This window comes from Dermacentor silvarum, chromosome 8 (genome assembly GCF_013339745.2).
Source record: "Dermacentor silvarum isolate Dsil-2018 chromosome 8, BIME_Dsil_1.4, whole genome shotgun sequence".
NCBI classification, from domain to species: domain Eukaryota; kingdom Metazoa; phylum Arthropoda; class Arachnida; order Ixodida; family Ixodidae; genus Dermacentor; species Dermacentor silvarum.
The window spans coordinates 32,250,194-32,276,309 of NC_051161.1; the positions used below are offsets into that span (position 1 = coordinate 32,250,194).

The window sequence follows — 26,116 nt, forward strand, 5'->3', positions numbered from 1 at the left end:
AGGCTTGGACCTTTACATAAAATAAAAAAAAATGACAATTTGGAAATGCCATGACCAGTACTCCTTTAAATGGACACAGAAAAAACAGCGCTTCAAGATGGGACAAAAAGGAAGAACCACACACCCACTGCTCTGAACTAACAACTGCGTATTCATTATAATCTTGCTGAGCCTTTTAAACAGAGCACTAAGGCAGTACCAACAAGACCATTTTTTCTTGTTTTCTTTTCATGGTCTTGTTTGTACTGCCTTAGTGCTCTGTATAAAAGGCTCAGTAAGATAATAAACATGCAGTTGTTAGTTCAGCTTAGTGTGTGTGTGTGGTTCTTCCTCTGTGTCCCGTCTTGAAGTGCTGTTTTTTCTGTGATAATAAACAAACTAGCCCGTCAGTCAGTCAGTCCTTTAAAGGGACACTAAAGAGAAAAATTATTTGAGCCGTGTTAGGAAGTTATTTTCCTACAATACCAATAAAGCCCCTCTTACCTTGAGAAAACACTTGGTAAGCCAGAAAATACGTAAGAATAAAAGACTGGTGGCAAAGCTTCCTCGAAGTTCCCGCACCAGCTTGCTGTGATGTCATTGATTTTGATGAGGTCTACTTGGGCCTAGTCAATTCTTCATTGGCAAAGATGCACTACATTGTATTTTAGGAAAGCCAAAGATTGAATTTAACAAGTTTTAAGAAGTTTTACTGAGGCCAAAAGCGAAAAAGTAGTTTGAAATCAATGTCGTCACACTGTCGTACAAACCCTGGGGTAGCAGGGCTTGTACGACATTGTAATTCTAAAACTGGTACATTAACCTTAGTTTTCTCTTCTAATAATGAACTGATTATGGCGAAATCAACGAAAATGGAGTTCTCCAAGAATAACTTGTCAATTGAAACTGATTTACTGTTCCTCTTTAGTGTCCCTTCAAGCATCTTTTACACGAGCACCTTTGTGCTCGTGTAAAAGACTGCTATTGTATTTGCATAAGTCTACAGACACTGGGCTGGTCGTCAACATTGGCGCAGATGCTGCCCCTGCAACGCCAAAATTTGTGCCTGTCAAATGCGGTAGAAAAAAAAAAAAAGCTTCTTAGACTAGAACACACACACACACTCTAGCTACGTAATTTTTTTATTTACACGTGAAAAATCGGTAAACAACAAATCTTTATGCTTGTGCTGCTGAATATGCTGCAGGCACAGCAGTGAGGAAACAAAAACGACATCATTTATACACAGAGGACTTTCTTTTTTTAACCTCGTAACATAATGAACATTGCTTTTGACATGGTCAAGCATAAATCGTTGCCTGGCTTGTTTCTTATGAACAGGTGAGTTTTGCTCACATCTGAAAAAGTTGTGTTAAAAGAATACTTCCTAAGTGAAAACACCATAATGACTGATGCTAACTTGGCTACAGTCAGCTATTGCACAACCACTGGGCTATAACAGTTTAAAAGAACACAAAATCGGAAGTGCTAAATTAGGCCAGGCTGATAGATTACTTTTATATTTCATTTTTCTTTAGCTTTGTGCCTGCCCTGGTTCAGTGACAAAATATGACTCATTAGAGGGGCAAAGCAGGGATGACCTTCCATTATTACATTTAAGGCCCAAACTGCAATGGTGATGATGTTGTTATGTGACGTCAAAGATGTTGCTTTCGTGCAATAAAAAAAAAAAAAAAGAAAAGTTGTACAAAGTTGTCATGCTGAGTTCTTGCCTATGTCTTATGTTAAAATAGTTATCTCTTTCTTCATATATATATATAAACAATGCTTGTCTAAAATCGACCAGGTGCTCCTACAATTTGTTAACACGTAACGAGCTGCTCCAGGAATTCGAAAGAAGAAAAGCAGTAGCTCACAAACTACCGTCATCAAATTACCTCAGCCTTGGTGAAAAATTTTACTATAGCACTTGTTGAAAGCTTCCATCACTACGTAGTGCAGGCAATACCACTGTATTTCACTTTGTCATTTTCTGGCATTCCCAATCTCCATTCTGCAGCAAGCAGTATCAGTAAAAGCCACCTGTCTGCGATTTTAGAATTATAATTGATCAACCCAACTTAATGCTTTCCTTTTGTGCCTCTTGAACTATAGGAATGAGAATTGCAAGGTTTTGCTAGAGCCAGGTGGTATGCTCAAGAACAGCTGCCAGTGAAGTATGAGGTGGTTCAGTGAAGACTGTCTTGAGTTTAAGACCCCTGACATAAAATGATAATTTTTACTGGCCTAAATTCACAGCAGCAGTAGACACCTAAAATTTTGTGATAACTTCCAGTACGCTCCTTATTTAAATACTTCCACTAACTATTTCTAATCAGTAACATCAGCATGCATATTGTAAATGTGGAATTAAAGCCAGTCAGTGATGAAGAGTGTCAAGACATGTACAGTTAGCAGGAATTCTGATGATAGCACAGTTTCGGGACATTCGTCCACAAAATTGGCGACGAAAGGCAGTGGTGCGCCACGCAGCTTTGTTTCACACTGCACAAGAAAGGCTTTGTGAGAAAATATAAAGTACAACACCAATGCATTTCGCTGCAAGTTTTTGGATGGCTGTCTTGAAATTGGTGCTAGTCTCAGGACCTGTATGTGTCTGGCTTGAGCAATGACAGGCTTGAATTTCGCAACTGAAATAAGCAGAACAAAATTAATAAATTGGTTGAAACCAGAGCAACTTGGTAAGGATTTATGGCACAGAAAGGTTAGCTTAGAGAGCACAGTGTTTGTGCTGTCCTTCTCATTCTTGTGTACTTGTTTTGTATGTGTGCCTTTCTGAACCATAAACAATTAAAATTTGATTAGTGAAAATAAACTCACTAATGTTCTCATTGGCCATTCAATTCTGATGTCATCCTCTACCATCAACCTTTGCCAGCAAAAACAATCATATTGTAGCAATTCCACTGCTCTTGACACTCCAACAAAGTCGTCGCTATATAACAAGCATACCGAACTCACAAAAGTCAATTGGTGAGAGCTGCCATAATGGAGGCAATACCACTCAAGTGTCATTTTCACCAGACACAGATACTAAACAACTTCACAGCAAGGAGTGAAGAGGCTTCAGATGTTGCATGAACATGTCAGAAGTTGTGATGGTTCCATTCTCCACATAGGCATGTCTGTAGTCTTCCATGTCCTCTAAGTAATACCTAAGGGCACAGCACAGAATGCTCAGTCAGTCAAAATGCAAGACTAGTTGAATAATCTTGAAAAATAAATAAACAAAGGAAGAAGAAACCTTCCTTGCAGTAACACAACAATAGAAGATTGCACTGTTAGGGGAACATTTACGGTCTGCATAATTCCAATGATGAGTGCTTACCTAACTTTTATATTGTGTGGCATTTACAGGCAGGCCAGAATGAAATAATTGTAACAAGAAACAAAGCTGTAGCAAGACACCTTCTGCATGTGATTAATGGATACTGTAGTGGGGCATCTTGGAATAAATAAAAGTACCACAGCCACAAAATTCACATTTGTGAATGCATCGGACTGGTGTTACATGCACAGGCAAATGTTGAAAGGGAAATAAGTGGTTCACATTGTTCCTCTAGGCTGTATTCTTGTTCCAAGCTCTTTTGGGAACATAACTTTCACAGGGTACTAGTTGGCTGAACCAGCAGAAACCTGTGCGCAAGTAACACTTCCTGTCACCATTACTTTCACGCCTAGCAAACATCACACGAATTGAACAATTCATCAACTGATTAGATTTAACATCCCAAAGCAGCACAGGTGCTATGAGAGATGTTGTAGTGGAGGGCTTCGGTTTAACTTTGACTACTTGAGTCCTTTATCATGCACCAAAAGCACTGTGCACGAGCATCTTGGCATTCCAGCCTCATCAGTATGTGGCAGTCGCAAATGTCAATCAAACTCGTGATCTCATGTTCACCCACAGAGCACCACAACGACTATAACGGAGTTGGTGGTGCTCGGTGGATATAACGGAAAGATTATAAGTGAAGATGCTTTGATGTTGACATACGACTGCTGCTATAGTGGGACATCATACTGGACATTACGTAACACGAAACTCAGATCGAGAAAAACTAATCTTGAATAGAGCACCCTCACATTACTGCTACACTGCTACCGTATGGTGTGATCTTGAAGCAGTGTGTCCCTGAAATCAGCAATAATCACCCAAAGTGCCTGTTTGACTTGGAAAAGCCAAAACTTGCATTACCCAGACATTCGGTGAATGGAATGACAACAGCACCACCAACGCATACATAGGAAATTAATAGGTGCAGCTTGGCACGCAAGCTTCCGCTAAGAATTAAGTAGAGTTCAGGCATTACAGAAGTACCGGAATGACTGCGTATTCTTACGAAAGTGTAGCCAGACCACAGCACTGTTTCCACTTGACTTATCTTTGACCCATTTTGGCCTTTTAAATGTAAGTTTAGCCTGGGGTGTCATTCACCTGTAATTCACCATAATGGAGCAAGATGATGAGAGCCCACGGGGAGAAACGTCGCCCAGCCAGTTTAGCCTCCAGATCACAGCACCATTTTTCAGGTGAAAGTTGGCTGGAAAGAATAGCAAGAAAATGCACAACACTTGAGCTTTTTGATGTGCTGGTTACAGATTTGCGTAAAAAGCATGGTGGAGAGGAGAAGGGGCGTAAGTGTACTATACGAAAAACATGCCAGCTGCTGAAAGAATCATTAATGCACAAAAACTACTTAATCTATTTCTAGTCTATGGCTGGTGGTCAGCCTCAAAGGAGCAGTGCAAGATTACATTTATTGAGATCAAGTAGTTATGGTAAGCCCTGGCTGTGAGAAAGAAATGTGCACGAGAGTAAGAACTGGTTGCAGCTTGTTTTGCAGTGCTTCCCAAGCTATGAATCGTAGCTTACTGATATCCTTGAAAAGAACAAAATTTATAAATACAATTGCTACATATCGTACTTTGCCAACGATAACCTATGCCACCAAAGCTTGGAGAAAAGAAATCCCGTGAACAACCGATTATTCGGACACCGATAATTCGGAGATTCTTGATTATTCGGACAGCCCCACGGCATCACCACTGGAGCCAAATGTATAAGGACGACCGAAATTTCGGACACCTTACAGCACGTTGTCCGATAATTCGGACTCCGACTGCACAACTGCGTGCTAATGTGGCCACCGAGTCAAACAGAATTAGTGATATTTTTGTTTTGAGACGTCGCCAGTAAGGCCGTTGGTCATGTCGCCGGCACTCAACGAAACCAAAACTAGCAAAGCCTAACCGATCTAGTAATCGCCGATGAGAATTCAGTCCATGTATTGACTACACTTCTATCTGTAGTGGCAGCATGACAACGGTCGAGATACGGGCTGCGATGTTGTAGTGACACCTTCTACTAGATTTTCTGCCACTCTTATCTTCTACTCTTCATAGCCGGCTGATGCCATGAGCAGTAGATTAAAATGAGCAATGCTCCACACGTGTGGAGTGTCGCTCTGACTACTGACAAAGTGCGAAAAGCATGGAAAGAAATAGCATTAAAAGGCATTGCTAGAAAATCATGGCAAAGGAATGTCTAGGCCAAGGGCAAGCATATGTGTGTGCAGCAACACGCATTGACAAACCTGGGCCGTATTCGATCACATTCGAAAGATACATTTTTGCAGCATTTCGAGTGACTAGCGAGGGGCAGCAGCATTTCCGTGCAGTGATAAGATGTGTACTTGGCACTGTGCCAAGAATGACATTGCTCACGGATGCCGATTTGTCTTGCACTAGTCATGTGAAAGATAGTGTGCTTGGCACTGTACCAAGAATACAGTCGCTCTTAGACATCTATAGTCATGCGAAATTGAAAGTATCTCCAAAAGTGATGATTCAAGAATACAGCACACTTTTATTGGTAAATTGTGGAATAAAATCACTTATGCTAAACCCAACCTGGTATTTTGGATTCCCGATTATTCTGACATTTTGGAGGTCCCCGCGGAGTCCGAATTATCGGTTGGCAGCTGTAAAGCAGTCATTTAACTTAATTATAGCAAATCTTAGGTTTAACTACACCAAGCTGTTAGGGTATCACTTCTGCACAACTTGTCACGTTATGTATAGGTTTAAAAATATATTTTTAAAGCAAAATATTGTCCATTTAGAAATTTCTGGAACAAGATCATTTCGCATATCACATCTACAACGTGGATTAAATTGTAAAGAGCTTTGCGTAACAAAGTGCACAACTCCAACCTACCAACGTTGTTGAGAGCATAACCGCGCCGCTTCTCGTGGTAGAGATATATTGCACAAAGGTGCATCAGAGGCTCCTGAAGCTGGGCGACCAGTTCGGGAATGTGGAACCAGCCGTTGTTGCGCAACAACATCAGAAGCGCATCCAGTGGACGCCTATTTTCGCTGTATGGCTGCACAGCGGCCTCCAGCTGTTGACGATTGAAGAGCTTGCTTGCCTCGGCGTTACCTGCGATTGAAGCATGGTCACAGCCATTCGCTTCCACACAACACATAAGTTCTCCTAGTTCCACTGTTCTTCTAGCGTGAAACAACAGAGAAGATATAGAAAGACATGGCATGAATTCAGCCAACTTTTGTTGATGTATGTAAAAAATATAATAATAATAAAAAGGTGACACACATGAAATAAGTAGGGGTGTGTGAGTACTGAATATAGTAGATTTCGAATCGAGTATTGAATTGAATCAAGAAAAGAAAAACAAATATCGAATCGAATATCGTAAAACATTCAATAAAATTTAATGTTTACTAATTTTGGGCAAGAAAACACATGCTTGGCAGCATCCTGGCATTGCATAACAAGTGTAGCAAGCTATTAGTAACTTTGGTACATAGAAATGAAAGGAGCTCTGAATCACTTTTTATCGAAGTGGAGAAAGGGATTTGAAGTGAAAATAGGCTATTTCAGAAATGCATTGCTGCAAAAAGTACTTCAATGCGTTAAGCAGAAGTGGAGTTATTGGCAATCAAACACGGCCTCTGCTGTGCTCCCGTTCCTTCTTCAATGCCTTGTATTGCGAAGGCAATGGCGGAGTGGGGCGTGGCAACAATGCTCCGCCTTCTAAATATTACCGTGGCGCGCAGTTCAAATTTCATTTTGGATGTTAACGTAGATGCCACGACTACCAATTTGGCACCTACAACACGCCAAACGTAAGCCAAACGCGGCTGTCCTCAGCGAGCCGCAGTGCGCTTAGTCAGTGGACTCGGGGTGGCACCCCGCGGCGGCCGCGGTATCTACGTTACATACCGACTGCAGCTATCAATAGCAGCCATGTATGGGAATCTGCTTTATTATGAAATAAAGCAGCCAGAAAAAAGTGAGGAACATTGCTTCTGTTGAAAAGATAGAGTTTGAGAGAAAGGTGACTTCGCGCTCCGCTTGCTAGCTCCACGCACCGGGAACAACAGCAAAACTTGGCTGAGATGTGCACAGTAGTATATGCTACCCGCGGACTGTGTTATTTCACCAAGTCCGAGGGGTGGTTCAGGGCCCCTTTAAGATATACAGCACGATCTACTCTTAAAAAGGGAACTCCAAATTAGTGTGCCAGTGCTCATTTACAGCTCAGTTCTAGTATATGAAAGTCCATAAATATTTTTTTATCAATAAAATGTCTGTCAAATAGAATCAAGTGCTTTTTTCTCTCTGAAGCTAAAGAATTAGTGACGTTAGTATCGCTTTCCAGTTTTCTTTCAAAATACAGAAGGACTTTCCTGTCTTTGCGGCAGGTGCGTTATCGTAAGGTCAATTTGCAAGACAGGCAAAAGTATGGACCGTGCGCCATGTGACTTGATCACCGCTACACGTTTAGCCATCATTGGCGCTGCGTGGCTTGATTCGCGGTCGCGTCGACGATAGAAAGGAGAGACCTTTTCATGGTCGGGTTAGGTATCATTAGCCACCTGTCAAAGGTTCTGAAATCAGGAATGCCACAGCAAGTTCGCACGAGGCACTCCCTTCCCTCCATGTCCATCCGCCGTCTGCGCTGACGGTCAGCGCACTAGTCACATGGCAGTTTCGTGCAACCTGTGTAAATCTAAAGCTAGTCTTGCGAGGGGATTGCTCGTAGCTACAAAAAGAGACTGATACGCATTTACAGATGGCATGAGAATGAGAGGCTGCCATATGGTGCGTAGCAAACATGGAGGCCGTGAGCAACTTTGTTGCCATGCTGTACACTCACTTTCATTTGTGAGGTGATTTGTCGGCTCTCTGAGTATCGCATGACTGCTGCGAATAGATATGCGTCAACTCAGCACCAAACAGTAACCTTAGTCGCCGACGCTCAATGAAGCAGTGCCATTGAGGCCTAATGGCCTAGGCAGTATGGCTGTGACAAAAATTAGCTGCTGACTGATGTGGTATCGGTCGCAAGCCGTCGCGGAATGCTTGCCATGTTACTAAGGGTGGCTCATCAGTGATCGGTACCAAGATAACGCACGCGGGTTAGATTGATGACTGTTACAGCGGCATTAAGCTTATTGTCATGTATGTATGAAAAGGCATTCGATGCAGTAGATATACCAGCAGTCATAGAGGCATTGCGTAAACACGGAGTGTAGGAGGCATACGTGAATATCTTGGCAAATATCTACAAAGATTCCACAGCTACCTTGTTTTTCCACAGGAAAAGTAGAAAGTTACCTATCGAGGGGTCAGGCAAGGAGACACAATCTCTTCGATGCTCTTCACTGCATCCTTAGAAGTATTCAAGCTATTAGACTGGGAAGACTTAGGAGTAAGGATCAATGGCAAATATCTCAACAACCTTCGGTTCGCAAATGACATTGTCCTGGTGAATGATTTGTCCCGCCTTGTAATACGGGGTACAAGTCGTACAAGGAAAAGTTCTTGCTATTTATTGTGCCGAAAAGTGATATTGTCTGAACAGTGCGTACAATCCCGAGGAAGGATCGATTCCCTGAGCCGACATCTGCGAAAAACATTTCAAGCACTGTTGTGAGCAATGAATGAACAGCACAGCACAAACTACTATATTACTGTTACAATGCGTAAAGATATTTGCCTATTTTTACAGCACCAATAAAATGTTCTTGTACATATTTGGCAGCTCTCTGTAGTGCCTACGTGCTTGGGTGCATCTGCAAACACTCATTTTACCTCTGCTCAGTAAACGCCTGTACTCTCGTAGGTCAAACAATCATGCGATAGAGTGGTTCTAGGTCGTTGCATCGAATTCCATAAGTTGAATTTGAACAATACTCATTCTACTTCCATTATCGTGAGTACACTCTTTGACATGGATAAGACAGGGATAAGGAAGATAAGGAAGACAAGGACAAGGAAGATATCATTGCTATGTGTGCACAACTTTGCAATGACAGGCTCCCCTCCTAGAAACTGCGTAAGTAACCATGCATGATTAAAAACGTTGGACGGGAAGGTGGCTAGTGAAAATGAAAATGCACACCCTGGTTGATGAGGGACACTTAATTATTCATAACTAAATTTTGAGCTAATGCCTCGTACAACAGCAAATGCGGGTTTCCCAACAGGTGTTTAAATCTAGGCAACAGTGAGGAATAGACTACAGGTATAATACTGAAAACTCACAAATGCCAACCAGGCTTCCTTGAGGTATTTAAGCGGCAGGAGCCACCACTATTGAATGCATATACAGTATAGACCACTTATAACGTAACCGTTTATAGTGCAGAACTGGCTACAACGCGGCCTTTCACGACTCCCGTTTACCCTCCCATAGAACTCCATGTATATACGCATACCGCTTACAGTGCAGCCGCGTGAGACGAAATACCGGTTATAATGCAGCTTCCGTGGGAAAATCTCGCCGACAACGGCGGCAGCGAGAACGCTTCTCAACAAGGTGCGCCCACCGATGGGAGAGGAGATCAACGCGGGCGATGCGGAGGAGGAGCATGAGATGCGGAGCAAACTAACGAAAAAAAAAAAAAAAAATGCATGCGTAGGTTGTCTAGGCGACGAAGAAACCTTTTGCTCGGCTGCTTATCAGCGGTGCATTTTGCACTGAATGCGGCTTCAGTTTCTGTGCACCCATCGCGATGCGCGTCGTGAAGTGCAGATATCGCGCGAGCGACGCTGTCAATTTAAGCAGTGTACCGCAAATTTAGTTTGGAGCTACAGTAAAACCTCGTTAATTCGACCCTCGTTAATTCGGAAGACTTGTCCTCTAGTCCCCGGCCGGCGTATGCATCATTCAATGCAATCAAACTCTCGTTAATTCGAACTGGTTTGGCCGCACATCGGTTATTTCGGACTACTTTCGGAGCTCGGTGAGTAAGGAGCTCCGCAAATGTGCGACGCAAAAGAGCAAGAACGGCGCTAGCGTCCAACCGAAACGAAGCGGCGGAGTCCGCATCGCCACAGCCATCAGTTGAAATCGTACGTGAATGTCAGCAACGCCTGGACGCTTTGAGCCTATTTGTGTCTTTAAAGGCTGTAGTCTTGCGTTTACCGCTGCGCATAACACCGCGCTGGCCGCGTCATCCACGATCGCGTCGATAGCGGCCGCCGTTTTCTCCGCAGCGATTGCGGCGAACAGTAGTTTCGTTTTTACTCGGTACGCGCGTCGGCCGCGTGCGTAAAAAACTGCGTAGTCGCCATCAATGATCGCATAGATAGTGACCGCGGTTTCGACTGCCAGTTGTTGCAGCGAATGGTAGTTAATTCGTCCAGACTCGGTGCGTGTGTCGGGCGCGTGCCTTCAGCAGCGCAAAGTCGCCGTTCATAATCGCGTCAATAGCGGTCACGGTTTTTTCCACAGCGGTTGCGGCAAACAGTTCTTTCGTTTTGACTCGGTGCAAAGCTGTCGAGCTTGAAGAGAACCGGCTACATAGCGATTACGTTTTTGCCAGCTCATTGGCGAAAACTTAATTGCAATGTGCGCGCGATAGTACAAAGCGTGTCTACATGCTTGGTCTACATGTTTTGCATACATGCAAGGCTTGAAAACCGTTGTTTTGGTTATAGTGCGGTACCGCTTATAGTGCCGATATTCGCGACTCCGGCGACTTACGTTATAAGCGGTCTATACTGTAGTGAAAATGCCATGGATTTGGCTGTTACAATCCCTCACAAGAAAATAAATCTCTGCATATACAATTGCACAAAGCGTGCTTTGCTTTGTTTTGCAGCAGCACAAAATCGCACCAGAATGAGCATACGTAGGGCAAATGCGTGTTATGCTATGTGTAAGAAACTAAGAATGCGTCTTTTTGCAATTCCCTGGCGCAGTCATGGGACTAAGGGTCTAGCATAGGTGTTCGGCTGTTATGAACTTGTGTTTCTAGCTTCATTTCTTGGTCGTGGTTATTACACAAGGGGGTAATTCGAAGTATAATGTATTACAAACTACAAAGTGGAGCAGCCACCTGGATACTTATATGTTTCTTTAATGCCAATTTATGTGCATCTACATGCGCTTCAACATTTTCCTTAGCATGAACAGTCCATAAATGGCACTTGAAAAGGAAGAAAATGCACAAAAATAATCTTCAGAACGCGTTTATTACTTATTACACTTTGCCATGCTTTCCTAATGCACGTACGTCAAGACGGCGAGGCCCTGACGAATGGCCCCAGAAAGCACACAGAATTAGCAAGTCCTCTCTCTCGCTTGGAGGCCAGGTCATCAACCTTTCACATTATTCCACCGTGCTCTGCACTATCACATGGTTGTGCCAAGACAGCCAGAATTTTTTCAGGGCTTTGGAAAAGAAAGGAAAAACCTCGTAGTACATATTTTGGCCAATATTTGCTGCAGCATCACATTTATTTCTTCGCAGGCAATGACGGCGCACGTCAGGAGATGCAAATTTGTACATGGTGGTAAGTGCGTACTACCATTTAGTGTGTAGTTATGCTGTGTTCCAACCAGGTATGTATAAACCAGGTTTCACTGTTTTCTATTCTTTTTTTCTAACAATGTAAATGACGAAGTGTACTCTTATATTGTGCTTTGCTTTGTGTTAAGTTTCAAACCGCACAACACTTCTTGTAAGCTTTGTCACACTGATGTATATTATGGCCCTCATTCATCGCGCCAAAATATTCCCCCCATCCGCATGTATTGTCCCATGAGCCTTCGGGGGTAATAAAAGAAAAAAGAAAAAGTGCTAATGTGTGTCATACCTCTCTGCATTGTTTCACACTAAAGAACAGTAAACAGCCAACTTGCTGAGTTACGTTCACTTGAAACAAATGCTTTTGCTTAATTCTCTCACTACGACTAAGGATGCTGTTCTTCATTCATAACTCACGTGCCATCTGAAGGCTGCTCCTCTTTTCTTGCCCTTATGGGAAAATGAACATTCCCTCTCTAAGAAAGAAATAATATGAGGCCCTGTGTACTTGAAACAGACATATGACATGCAAGCTACCATTTGAACTCTACCTTCATTATCGAAAATCTCTAACAGGACTGAAGGCACAGAAAGTTGGTTAAAAAAAATTATGCAGGTCCAACGCGCATGTTGTGATCTATGTGAAGTGAAGCTGTGAGGAGACAGTGGCAGTGCAAGTGGACTGAGAGCTCCAAATGAGGCAAGACAAGGCGCGGTTCTCGGAGGCCACGCGCGTGCTCGGTTGGCTGTAGTTGCCAGGGGAAGGACCAGGTGGCGCAAGTGCGGTGATGAGAGAGGAAGGAAGACGTGGACGGCGCAGTGTGTATATTGCGTGTGGTGTGCGCGGATGGACAGCATGTGGACTGCGTGAGGGAAGAGCCGCGGAGTGCGGTAATAAAGGAAATGTTAGCGACGAACGTGTCGGCCTGTCATCGTTCGCAACAAAGCTTTCGTGAAGCAGTTAATGAAATGCTACTAATTTGCCATTTCATTCCTGCATCTTTAGTGTCACATTTGTCACAGTGTGTAGCTATGTAACAAATCTTATATACGCTTATAAATAAATGTGTGGTTGCGGCTTAATGGTTAGAGCATCGGGTTACTGCGCTGGGGGCCGATGTTTGAATCCTGTCACCGGAAGCGGTCCATATTTTGCGAGTGCGAGTCTACTCGGCAAGAACCTGATCGACCGACCGACCTACCCAGAAAAAAACCATGGAATGGCAGGCAAAGAAAGCTTTGCTTTAATAAAATTGTGAGGTTTAGCGTCCCAAAACTGCTCAGTGGGTAATGAAGGACACCGTAGTGGAGGACTCCACATTAATCTTAATTACCTGGGGTTCTTTAATATGCACCTGAATATAAATAAACATGCCTCAATCAAAATGCAATTGCTGCAGCCGGAAGTAGAACCTGCCACCTTTACCATAGCCACAGAGTCACCACGGTTAGTGAGAGTTGGTTAACATTAATTTCCAACGTAAACAGTGTTGTGGTCACCTGACTGCTACAATTACAGATGCGTACCCTCGTTTCATGAAGTATTGTGTGAACGAATGATTATTTGGTCCAATGCCCAAAGGTCTAATGTTCAAATGGAGTCTAATGCCCAAAAGCTACACTCAAGCTAAAAAGGGATGCCTTAGTTGAGATGTCTGAATTAATACTATTCACCATGTGGGGCTCTTTAATTTGCCTGTAAATTTATGTACACAATATGCACACCAAAAGTATACCAATGTAAGACATGATTTTTGTAGCACAAAAATTCAGAAATATAAAAAGAAAATAGCGAAAGGAAAGAGTAGACAGAGAGCACCCATGCAGCAAAAATCAAGGAAAGTTAGAATTCAAAATTCAAAATATGGCACTAAGCGTCATAAAACCATGCAAGGGCTATGTGTGACGCTGTAGTGGGGAGGGGTCTCAAGATTAATTTGACCACATTGAGTTCTTTACCTTGCTTCTAAACTTCAGTACACGAGCATGTTTGCTTTCTGCTTCCATCGAAGTGTAGCCACAGTGGCTGCAAATCAAACCAGCAATCTTATGCTTAGCAACAGAACACCATAGCCACTGAGCCATCGCGGCTGGTCCAGGAAAGATATAAAAAAGAAGAAAGGGTCAGGAGAGTCACAACAGTGCATCACAGTTGCAAAGCATTGGCACTAGCATTCACAAACAATAACTACGGCAGAATTATTACTAGAAACACATAAGAGCTGCTAGTCTACATTATTGAGAACACCAATAGGAGGAAGAAAAAAACTTGTAAAGGCTTGTAGAGTACCTCTGAGAATCTTGTTAATTTCTGACATGATCCACTCCTTAAAGCCAGGGATCGGTGAGAGAGATGAGAACTCATTCACATTGGGAAACTCGGCCTTGACCTTCTTCACTACACTATGGATGAGATACTTCCCAAGCTCGATACCTTGCAGACCTGGGCACAGCAAGAAAAATACATATGAATTGATGTGGAGGTTGACCTGCCGAATTGAATGACTTTAATGTCCATTGGAAAAGTTGGCTGAAGGCCTACTGGGAGGAAGGGGATAATGGGGATGTGGTTATAGCTAGTTTAACGAGCCCGTCACATTTATCACGTGCTAGAGGGCATTGCGCAAAACGGTCAAGTACTCTGGCATCGACTGAGATCTGGGTTTTAACTTACACCTGTTGAATAAAATGTTGCCCATGCGAGCAATGCCCTTAAAGGTATGCACAGAAATGTTTGCATAATAAGAGTAGCATAGGCCACAAGCTTGCACAACACACAGTAGGCCATTTTATCAATGTTTAAGATGAACGTGAAAGGAGTTTTCAAAACCTGTTCACCTTATCAGAATGCCAGCTTAATAGGAAGTTCACTAAATATGAATACCATTATAGTCATCATCTGTGCATCCCTGTACAGCCGCTCAGCAATCACCAGTTACTCTTATTTCGTGTGGGCTGTCTCCATCCCATGCCAGTAAATTTCCTAGTTTCATCACATCATCTAATCTCCTACTGCTATTCCCTTCCCTTGGCAACCCCTCTGTTATTGTAATAGAGGCCTGATTATCCACTCTATGCATTAAATGACTTGCCCTGCCCCACTTTTTCACGAATCTTGCACTAAATCTGCAATAAACTAAAGAGGTCCCCAAACTGTTCAGCATAACAACTTAACTGTATGTGACACTAGGCTAATTGACACATGATGTCCATAGAAAAGGTTTCGGCACAGATGGGTTGAGAAACAACAGAGGAAAAGTGAGATGAATGTGTTTGATTGATTTAAAGGTTAAACTCCTGCTTGTTTGGAAGCTAATGTTGCACTTGTCTGTGTTGTTTTTTCCCTCCTTTCATGTCCCGTCCCAGTTTTGCTCATCAGCCCATGATGTGCATCACAGAATCAATGCATGCAACACTCAAGAAGACATCACTCAGTACAGTGTCTCAGGCACAAAACATTTACAGAATGTTGAAAGGAAGCTGAATGTCTGGTCTACTTATGCACAAAAGAATATGCAAACATTTTGAACAAACAAACGCTGAAGAACAGTCTATAAAACACAAGTATATAAAAAAAATGGTTATAACAACAGTTGTGTATTCTAAGGGCAAACATTATTTTTTCAAGATCTAAGAATCTTGATTCAAGTTTTCTCAGCGGGAAAACAGCATGAGTTGGCCCACAGCTGAAAGTTGCTAGTCACACAGACATAGATTCAACGATGAATACAGTCATGCCAGATATCAAAATATTACCTGTGTCTTTCAAGTAAAAATAAGGTCTGATAACCATTTTTTTTATAGCAAGGGACAACTGCTATGGTTAGTACTTATTAACATAAAGTAACGTCTGAGCACTTACCTTTCTGAGTTGACGAGATCGAGTAGAAGATGGCACACTTTATGATTTTTTCGTCTTCCCAATCCTCAGGTGGCTCAGGTTCCTCGGGACTGTGCCGGTGGCCAACAATTCTCTGTTTTGAATGATAAAAGTGTTTACTGCAATTAAACTCAAATCACTTTTAATGAAGTTAGGTCAAGTGATCACCCAAGAATGCACGGAAGCAGACCCACTGTCACAGCAAGACAGAATCTGTCTACAATCGCTCAAGTCTTCCTTGCTATTGGCTTCATCATATTTGCTACTGAAACACTGTCACGAAAACAAAGGACAATTAAAGACAATTAAAGAGTATGAAGCTTTATTTACGTAACCATCAATAAACCAACACTGTCTAACCAGACCTAACAAGCACTGTCAAAACTTAATACCCATTCTGTGTTAATGTTATGTGAAGAAGTTAGTTAACATTAGCATAAGAAGCAGTCAACAATTCTTAGAATGTACCAGCTTCCCACCGCTTACACAAAGCTCAGCTTGCCAACAACAAAAAAGCTTCATTTAAGTGACAAAGGACTGACATTAGTGCTAAGTGGACAACTTGTTGAGTAGCGGCTTAATGTGACTCTCATGGAGCTTTTTAATGTCAAAGAGCAGCGAAGAAACTGTATCGTATCACCTTAGATCTGTAAATTTCTGTCGTCAATAAACATATCTCCAGCCAAGCAAAGTGTTTAGCAAAGAGGTAGATGTACCCGAATGGAGCAGTGATGATATTATGGCTGCACTGAAACAACCCAGGTCTGCAAAGTTCTGTCCCCATCAGTCTCTGGCAAAACAGAAAGATGCACCTGAATGGAAGAGGAGATGGAGCTGGTCAAGGCAGTGTGTAGCACTACAATGGGCTCGCCAGGCATGCAACTGTGCGTGAAGACGTAGCAGCGGCGGTAGGGCCCAACACGGCGCTTCAGGTCAGTCCAGTTGCGTATTGGATGAACAGCCTCATATTCTGATATCTGCACTTTCCAGTCACAAACAGGAAAAATCAATCCAAGGAATGCAAAAGAAAAAAAACAAAGGTTGAGCTGTATTAGTAAATCTCCCTTCTACATACTCGAAATCAGCACAGAAAATGATGGCAACATGAAGAGAAGGACAGGAGAAGATGGACAAAGGATGAGGGCTGTCTAACAACTAAAGTTTATTAGGAACAAAACACAAAAAGAAAACACCCACTTGCGCACAAACGTCATTAAGTGACATCATGGAGCACATCAGCAAGTACCTAGCTGCGACTCACAATATAACAATAAGATTAACAAGTATGCATCCATTCCAACTAGTAAAACTTTCTATCTTGCTACAACACACTTCTACAATACAAAAACAAACACTCTTAAAGTGTGAGGAGGCTTGATAGGGTAGAAAATGTGCAATAACAAAAGACTGGTGGTGATGCTTGAAAGTTCCCGCATCAGTTCACCGTAATGACATGAATTTTGACGGCCCCTGCTTGGGCCTAGTAATTTTTTTTTATCAGTAAAGCAGGAACGCATCTTATTCTAAGGAAGCCAAAGACTGAACTTAAGTGTTTTGAGAATATTTACTGAAACGTCAATGGCCCAAATATGAAAAAATACTTTGAAATCTATGATGACACACTGGCGCATTGGCACAGAGGTTCTGGTGCAAAATTAAAAAATTGGAAGCTTGGCCTTCATTTTCTCTTCTGAGTGAACAAACAACCTCTTAACGCGAAATTAAATAAAGTTTTAAAAGAATACTTTATCAATCTAGACTGATTAGCATTTCTCTTTATTTCCCCTTTCTTACATTTAGTGATGGGTTTTTGTTTTTCCAGAGTACAGCAACATTTGCTTGATACCATTGGCCATGTCATGCGGAATGTGCTAGTTCTTGTTAGAACACTGAAGCTAAGCAGCTTTTATTTCATCCAAACAGGATAGACAAGCACTGAATTGCATCATTGCAGAGCGCCCAGCAATCATATGGGTATACAACCGCTATATGCAATCAACTGGAAAAAAAAAAAAAATTCACTCACAACATCTTTCTAGCTCTTGACTTAAGTCTTCCACTTGACGCATTATTTGTAGACTTTTCCAAAGCTCTCAATACAGTCACCCACTTTAAAATAATATATAAACTTGACCTTAACCCTTCACTTGTTGACCGTATTAGTAGTTTCCTTTCCAATCTTCACCAATACGTATTTTTTATCCCTACCGATTAATTTGAAGCATGTGTATAATCTGGCTTATCAGAGGAGTCGGTGCTTGGACCTTTGCGATTCTTCAAGTATACTAACCATCTTGCAGACAAAGTTTCCACAAACATCTATCTTTACACTGATGACTGCATTCTCTATAGCATAACCAAGTTGCCTGATGATCATCATTCTTTTAGCAGTTATTTTTCAAGTTCCTGAGGGTGGTGTCGGAACTGGCAAATGAATATAAAATTATAGAAGACAGTTACTACGTGTTTTCAAAGAAGGTAATCTTCACTATTCAATTATTCATTTAATGCTTCTTCAGTGCATTGGGTATAAGAATATAAGTATCTCTGCCTATGTTTTACGACTAACTTGTTCTGGTGTAATCACATTCACCTTACTTGTAACAAAGTGCAGAAAAAGCTCAGATATCTGAGCCACTCAGCTAACGTCCAAAGGAAACAAAGTTCCTAACATACAAAAGCCTCTTAAAACCAATTTTTGAATATAGCGCCACTGTCTGAAATCCGTACCACATTGCTGAAATATGCTGATTAAACTCGTTCCACAAAAAGACTCTTTGCTTCAGCTACCGATGCTACGATAGAAACGTTTCACCATCTCCTCATTGAGCACACCTTGGTCTGACTTCTCTTTCTAAACGAAGCCATATCAAGTCTCTGAAATTTCTGCACTCCCTCTTCAACTCATCCTGATATGCCTTCCTGAACAACTACTTAACACGTGCTTAAGTGTCACCCACCAGAAACAATCAAGAAAGAAGCATATCTGTCTTTCATTCTTGGGCCGAGACACTCTCTGCCAATATGAAAAGGAACACACCACCCGAGTTCAAACAGCTATTTTTGCAAATGTGTCAGAATATCACTCGCTGCTATTTGTTATGTTGTTCTCCTGTTGCCCTTTAATATATGTCCATATTTTTTTACATTAATAAACGTCTTTCTCTATCTCTTTCCTGCTGAAGACTCTCGCTCATGGAACTTTTCCTCATTACAAGCACAAACAAGGGAAATGACAAACTTTGAACACAAATCCGATATTCCCTTTCATATTGGCAGAGAGAGTACAGCTTCTTTCCTCGGACCATAAAACTATGCCAATCAACACCTGGCAACATCTAGTCATTACCTGTGCAGAATTTTTTAAAAGTTGCTTAGAATGTTCTTTTTTATCTGTAGCTTAAAGTGGATTGTTTTGTTTAATGTTTATTTAAACTGAAGGGCTGCAGTATGCAAAACAAACAATAAATAATTTTAATTAAGTTTGTCACCTTTTGCAGCATTTCACAGGAGGACTGCCACGTGATGCGCTCCAACTTGATGAAGCCCACTGTGAACCACAGTGCCAAGAGATCCTTAAGAATGATGTTCATGTGCCGAACGTCGTAGAAGCAAGGGTTTTCTGTTTGTAGCAAAAGTATTAAATCCTGCAGAGAGTACAGAGAAATATCAATAGACACAGTGCAGATATCACACCAGCACTCACTTCAAATATGTAACAAATTTTGCAACAGTATTCCACGAGCAAATTTTGTCATGCAGCTGTGTTTACCAGTCGACTCAAGCGGCATGCCATTTTTAAACCACACAGAAATGGCACTCACAGGCATCATCTTCTAGCCGTTTTATTTTCCTGTTTTCCTGACCAGTCTACTTTATACTGTCACATGATGTATTTGCTTTACCTTTTGTTATTGCCGCTGAAGCAATTTCTTGTCGTTTGTTAAGTTTTGAAGACAAAGTTCCTGCTCTACTTGGGCAGAGTGACGCGAACAGTATGTTCTTGAAAATGTGTTGCTATTGCCCTATCTGAGAGTGTTTTAAACTCGAGGCTTTCGGCTTCTTAAAGAAAATTCACCATGCTATATGCGGGTCATTGAGAAATTTTTGCATTGCATATAAGTAGCATCTGCATGAAACCTGCTTCAGTTCTGATTCGTTGACAGTTACTGTGTTCGTCATGATCGTCACCAATAAATTAGTCTTTCTTTTTGTGGGCACAAGATCCCCCAATAAAGGTTTCTTTCCATTCAGGTAACTATTTTGTCATCACCTCGTTTCTACACCACATGACAATACATTAACTAACCAGTTTACTATACTCTCGGACAACTTTCCGTGGCAACGAAAGGAAAGCTACAGGGGCACATGTGTTAGTAGTTCGTCAGCGTATGGCAGAACTTCGGTTTCTAGGACCAGATGCTGAATCAGCGCGGCGCGGCCTCCACGTGTCACGGTTTCCCATTTGCTGAAACATGGAAGAGAAAAGCATAAAAATAAGTCAAATTTAAAGCTCCGTGGTGCGTTTGGTCTTATTTTGCTGTCGTAAATAAATTGTTTATATTTTCTCTTCCCCAGCTTAATTTAACACGGATGGGAATATGGAACTTCTTCCAAGAGCGCATTTCCTTGCGCGCAATTTGCCTCTGTAGCGTCCTCTCATGGCCACAGAAAGTTGTCCGCGAGTACGTATACAGGCGACAACAAGCCCAAACAAGATTCTCATCAAACATTAACCAATTATTTCGAACAAAGGCTTTCATCAAAAACATGCTTACCAGGTGGCAACAATACTTACAAGCAAATCACCCCTCACGTCAACGAGAAACTTGACGCCACCTTCACTCCTTCCCAGAATGTGAAAGAACGACACATATTTTGGCGTGAGTAGGGCACCAAGGCGCTCTTCATCTCTGAATCGAAATGCTGGCTCGTTCTAAAATAAGGTAGGAAAAATAAGAAATATTTTTGAGCCTCAATGTAATGAACATGAATATAAGGAATTACTGGATATACTGAAGTAAATCGAAAATGTCCCTGGCCAGTACCAGCCTGTAACGAATACCAATATTAGATGTAATGAAAGTATTTTTGTATCAGATGCAGTTAAGTTATAACGAAACTACACTGTAAATGGTCGCAGATTATGGCAATATTCAAGTCATGTGAGCCTTCATTACAGTGAGCAGCGTCTTTATTCTATTGACATTAAAATAAGTTCTAGCACCTATTCATGCTTTGTTTTCACATAAATTTTGGGACAAGATTAAAATTTGGGTTTGCATTGTTCAGTAAACTCCTTGGAAGTGTTACATGCCTGGTTTGTCCAGACTATCCAGACAGGCAGCAATTGAGGTCGGCCCATGCCTCTGATGAAGGCTGCTTCATACGCAGCGAGGAGAGTTTTCTTTCTTTCTTTCTTTTCATTTCTAGTGGAGCAGGCAGGCAAACATGCCAAAAGGTTTATTAAATGACTTGGACGAAGATATGCAACTTTACTGTGAAAAAGTACCAACAAAGCAGCAGTAAGAGCAAACTCTTTTAAAATTATTATTAGAAGAAAAGAATGGGTTACCGTATGTACTGAAGTTCCTCAACTCAGATAAGTGAGCCTTATCAAAAAGAAGAAAATAAAAAGTAATGAGCGGTCAGAGAGAAACGGGCACTACCTGAGTGTCCTCTAAGTAGCTCCTGGCAGATGCCTCAAACTGTTGTCTGTCAATGTAAAATTCCTTCGCAAGAAACTGCAAAAATTCAGCCTTCTGCACTTTAGTACCCTGCCTGTAGGCACTGCAAAATGTCTTGAGCTTGTTCTGTTAGAAAAAGAGAAGGAAATGTAAAGCAAGCGTAAGAGGCAATGTTCTTTACAAGTAAACAACTGAGTGTACATAGAAACATTCTCTGAGAACCTGAGCCACAGAAGAGAATTTAGTATAGACTGGAAACATAATTTGCTACTGCTGTACTGGTGTCCGTTCCAGTCATGGTGCATTTCTTGCCAGTTTTTTCCAGCAGTGATAAGAAAGAACCCACAAACACCAAGCTGAACACTCTGCTTAGGCAATGTTGCTCCATTTCACTTAAGTGTGCAAAGTATTTGCTGCATGTGACCACTTTAGTGAAGGCACTACCACGTTTGAAGGGATGCTAAATGTGTTACATTCTGGTAGCAATGGTGAAGGCGTACTCTTTTTTTCTATTTCTCTAGTGCTCGCAGCAAATAGTGCATTAAAAGCAAGAGCACCGGTGAAAATAATTATATTTAAAGTGTGTCTCAAACACTTTAAAACAATTCTGATTGAACCTGTGTTGCAAGTTTGAACAATATGTGCAAGGTGTTTTAGTAAAAGGAGTTCGAGGGTAGATGTGTGGTTGTTTGCTCTCAGTACTAGTATATCACTATGTAGTGGGTTCACATATTTGATTGTTTTTAAAATTTTTTACACCAATCATATATTTCATGTGGCTGGATGGATGCTTCAGTGTATGCTACAGATGAAATAGTTAATGTTTTCATATCTGACATCCATGTAGAGAGTTCTCGCATAGAGTCAACATTCTGTAAACTTGACAAAACACACTTAAAATTCTTCATCTGCTCTGCAGCAGTACATTTTTCATGATGCTGAACATGCAAAAAACATGGTGAAATATAAATTTTCAATGGAGAGAATTAATTGGCGAGTGAATGGTATAACCAACTGTGAACAAGTACGCGAAACCTTAGGCTGGAGCCGACATTATGACAAGGGAACTTGTCTTAGTCAGCTCAAGAACCCTTGTCAAACATGAAAGCCACAGGCTTCAGCATGATGCTTCCCTTCTTCACTTTCTCAGGTGGGCACTTTGTTGCCATCTTCATGTAAAACATTTGTAATAATGCAGTTTAAAAAATAGCGCTTTTCTCTAGTTTTTGACCTATGTCTTGTTGCCATTCTAGTTATAATTTATTTCAAGCATGCCCCAAGCTAGGCTATTAACAAACCCTCTTACAGTGTAGTACTTACACATGATCACCCATGCAGGTTTTTACCAATTATACGAACAGTTAGAAAGTTCTGAGAAAACAAATTTTCTGCCAGAAAATTTGCCTTACAGAAAATGCATAGAATTTGACAGAAGCCAGTTGGACAACTGCAAAATAAAATTACATTATGGGGTTTTAAGTGGCAATACCACGATCTGATTATGAGGCACACCGTAGTGGGGCACTCCAGAATAATTTGGGCCACCTTGGGTTCTTTAACGTGTACCTAAATCTAAGTACATGGGTGTTTTCGCATTTCGCCCCCATCGAAATGCGGCCGCCGTGGCCGGGATTCGATCCAAGGACCTCGTGCTTATCAGCCCAACACCATAGCCATTAAGCAACTACGGCGGGTTTGGACAGCAATAGCAGCAATTGAAAATGTTTGCTGCAACAACCTTATCACTTCTTGTGTGCACAAACATCACGGTGATCTAAGAATAAATATATTTTATGTTTCCCTTGGCAGCCCTTTCAGAGTGATAGCGGCTGAATTCTCGGGCGTTCTCGAGCCATTGCTGTGGACTTGCCAATGAATGAAGAGGCACACCCCCTCCCCTCTCCCCCCCCCCCCCCCCTCCAAGTGCCTTTTTTCAGTCTGCTAACAGCTCGGTTAACGAGCGGGACCCTAGCTCTTGCAAAAATAGGACAGCAGACTCGTACGACCTTGCAGAACCACAATACAATTTCCAGCGAAGCTGTTTCATTTGAGCAGTTGCAATGAGTGTTTCAGTTGCCTGTAATTAAATCAGACACTTCAAGATGCTGCCAGCATATGACTGTTCTGTTGAAATCTTGCCCCCATAAAACATTTTCGAGGGCTTAATGTTAAGAAATTTTTACAAAGGCAGCAATTTATCGACACAAATCTTACTTAGCCAGAACATTGGCCATGGTGTCCGTTTACGGTCCTCCCAGGGAAGCGAAAAAAGTTTTGAATTGCTTTATATAACATCTCTAAATGGGCAACGAGGGTTTGGCAATTTTCATTTTAACCCATTAATTTAACCCAGCTTTGCCTGCATGTCGATGCTAACATTCCCCACATTTATCTCGATATATAAACTACGCGTATGGTTTAGTTTCTTTAGAAGACCGCGTAAACTGCCATGAAGTTCTAGCGCGCTTCTAGCCGCTTGGTCACGTGTTATCAGGCAGCCAATGGGAGGCAACTACCATGAGATTAGTGGCATATGGTAGCGCCCGACACGGATATGTCACCTCGAGGTTTGTCAGCATGACAAGAAAACGAAATGAGTGTTACCTCTCCCTGCGTTGTCTCGTGTTGTTCGATGATAGCGCCGGCAAGTGCTTTCAAATCCGGCAGCGTGGCGGTCGCCAGCTTCATTTTTGCTAAATTGGTGAACGTACTCCGCCTAAGAAGCGAGGAAAGCTGCAAAGCAACCGAGAGAGAGCGCGCATAATTTATCGAGGAATCACCGAAAGGTTGGCCAGAAGTACTTTCGTTCCTCCACGACTCAAAAGTAGAACACTAGTGTCAAATATACAAATAGCTACTACAAAAATCGCACGCCTGCTTGAACAGCTATCCTAAAATCAGGCTCGATCACGAACAAGTGGACAACTTCGTAAGAGACGGGGCGCATTTTCTGGCCTCCGACATGTTACTTCGACGCAAAAACTACTGCTTCGTTGCAAACGCGCTTTTCGAGGCGTACTGTTTTTAACATCTTCGCGTTCCAGTCGCTTAGCAAGTAATAACACCGGCACATAACCAAGCACGAAGTCATAAGATCGATTCAAATGGGGAATAAAGAGTTGTCAACCATTATATCACAGCTCGTTGGTCACAGGCGGTCACAAGTGATCGCTGGCAGGCATTACAATAACCGCCAACGTCAATCGCTCATTGCATACAGCCAGTCCTTGCACCAGCTATGGTGTGCGCACCATAGCTGTGCTTAGTACAATGGCGACAAAGTTCATTACAGAGCACACAAAATAACAAAGACCGCGAAACGCACAAGTTGAAGGCACACAGAAAATTATACATTCAGCATCTGCGCATATCTGCGCAAAACAGCGCTTCGCAATCGCTTGACTACCAATGGATTGGATTGCTTTTCTTTTGAGGCTAGATAGAAACTGCTAGGCAAAACGAAACTAGGATGGCTAGAACCTCGATACCAAGCCTGGCTTTCAGGGTGGGGCACGGTAAAGTGGGGCACGGTAATCTAGGGACTTTAGGTTAGGGTAGCGGCACAGAACACCTATAAAAATTAAGAAGAAAATGTTCTGAGAGTTGTCTAAGTATGCGTAAGCATTGTGCCACTTGCTCATCGGCGCGCAGCCGAGTGTCATTATCAATGTTATGAAACCCTATCTTGAAAGCGACCTGCGATGAGAACAGAATGGACCGAGTGCGGAAATCTTCGTGTGCTATGTGTTCTCGCCGCTTAGTTCGCGTTGAAGCGAGATGCAGCACGAAGGTAAATTCGCTCGCTGCTGCGCACCATATCTTGAAAGCGATCGTCTTTGGTGACGGATGGACGTACGGGTTTTCTCGTTTCGTAGGCATGGAAATGCTTACGCATTTAATACGGTAACGCCATGGGGTGGGGACATAATTTCCCCAGGTGCCATATTTTGGTTCACACCTCATTGCCGGAACCACCCACATATGCCCTAGAGTAATTTGCCCGGACAAGTCCATAAGTCGAAATTTCGTGAGAGACTTATTTTGCTATATTTGCTAAAAAGAAGTGTTCTCTTGTAATATATTTACAAGAAAGTGTTTAACACAAAATTAGGCGTTTAAGAGGAAGATTTATTCAGGAGTTTCTATATAAATACATGTAAACGGGAAAATCATTTTTCTCGGCAATCACTGTACGCACACACACACGGCGACACAAACACGCGCACACGGAATGCATACACACACATAGGTACGTTCGATTCGCCTGCACCACCTGAACCAGTTCACGAGGCGCTGCACTGTGCCATTAGTTTCAGCTGTGCAGCAATGGCGCCCGCTGAGCCACGCCGTTCGGTTCAGAAGGTGCAGGGCTGGTGCATGATTTTAACGCGACAGCGTTAAGCACCCCATGTCGCAGAAAATCCGGCGTCGGTCTCGGCGCCGGCGGCGAAGAAAATCATCCCGGACCACCCCGACCACGCAGTCCCTCCACGTGGCGCTGAGGCGCTGGTAAACTAATCGAATTACTCAAAGTAAAATGCTCCAGAAAAATCGTAAAGTACGACTTAACCACAACCTACAGGTATGATAGCGTCGGATTGTATCTTGAATATACGAGAAAACACAATTCTGTTAAGCGAAAACTCAAACCCAAACCTTTTTTCCAGCATTCTACCATTCATATAGCGGCACGCCCCGGTCG

General features: G+C 42.2%; 1 protein-coding gene across 9 annotated transcripts; it reads right to left on the reverse strand.

Annotated features, from left to right (window-relative positions):
- Window positions 1-1,105: 1,105 nt before the first annotated feature.
- On the reverse strand, window positions 1,106-24,831 carry LOC119460976 (malonyl-CoA decarboxylase, mitochondrial). Of its 9 annotated transcripts, none has more exons than XM_037722136.2 (11): window positions 24,542-24,830; window positions 24,019-24,147; window positions 21,397-21,540; window positions 20,526-20,663; window positions 19,219-19,374; window positions 16,540-16,704; window positions 15,710-15,821; window positions 14,138-14,290; window positions 6,221-6,445; window positions 4,439-4,544; window positions 1,106-3,155 (listed from the first exon to the last, which is right to left on the reverse strand). In XM_037722136.2, the coding sequence occupies exons 1-11, from the start codon at window positions 24,542-24,544 to the stop codon at window positions 3,044-3,046; spliced, it is 1,443 nt and encodes a 480-aa protein (XP_037578064.1). In that variant the 5' UTR covers window positions 24,545-24,830; the 3' UTR covers window positions 1,106-3,043. The 9 variants fall into 9 exon arrangements, with proteins under 9 accessions (XP_037578064.1, XP_049528660.1, XP_049528662.1 ...); XM_049672703.1 differs by having other exon boundaries at window positions 24,740-24,813; XM_049672708.1 differs by lacking the exons at window positions 1,106-3,155; window positions 4,439-4,544 and adding exons at window positions 12,265-12,323; window positions 13,807-13,937 and having other exon boundaries at window positions 6,307-6,445; window positions 24,542-24,831.
- Window positions 24,832-26,116: the final 1,285 nt, after the last annotated feature.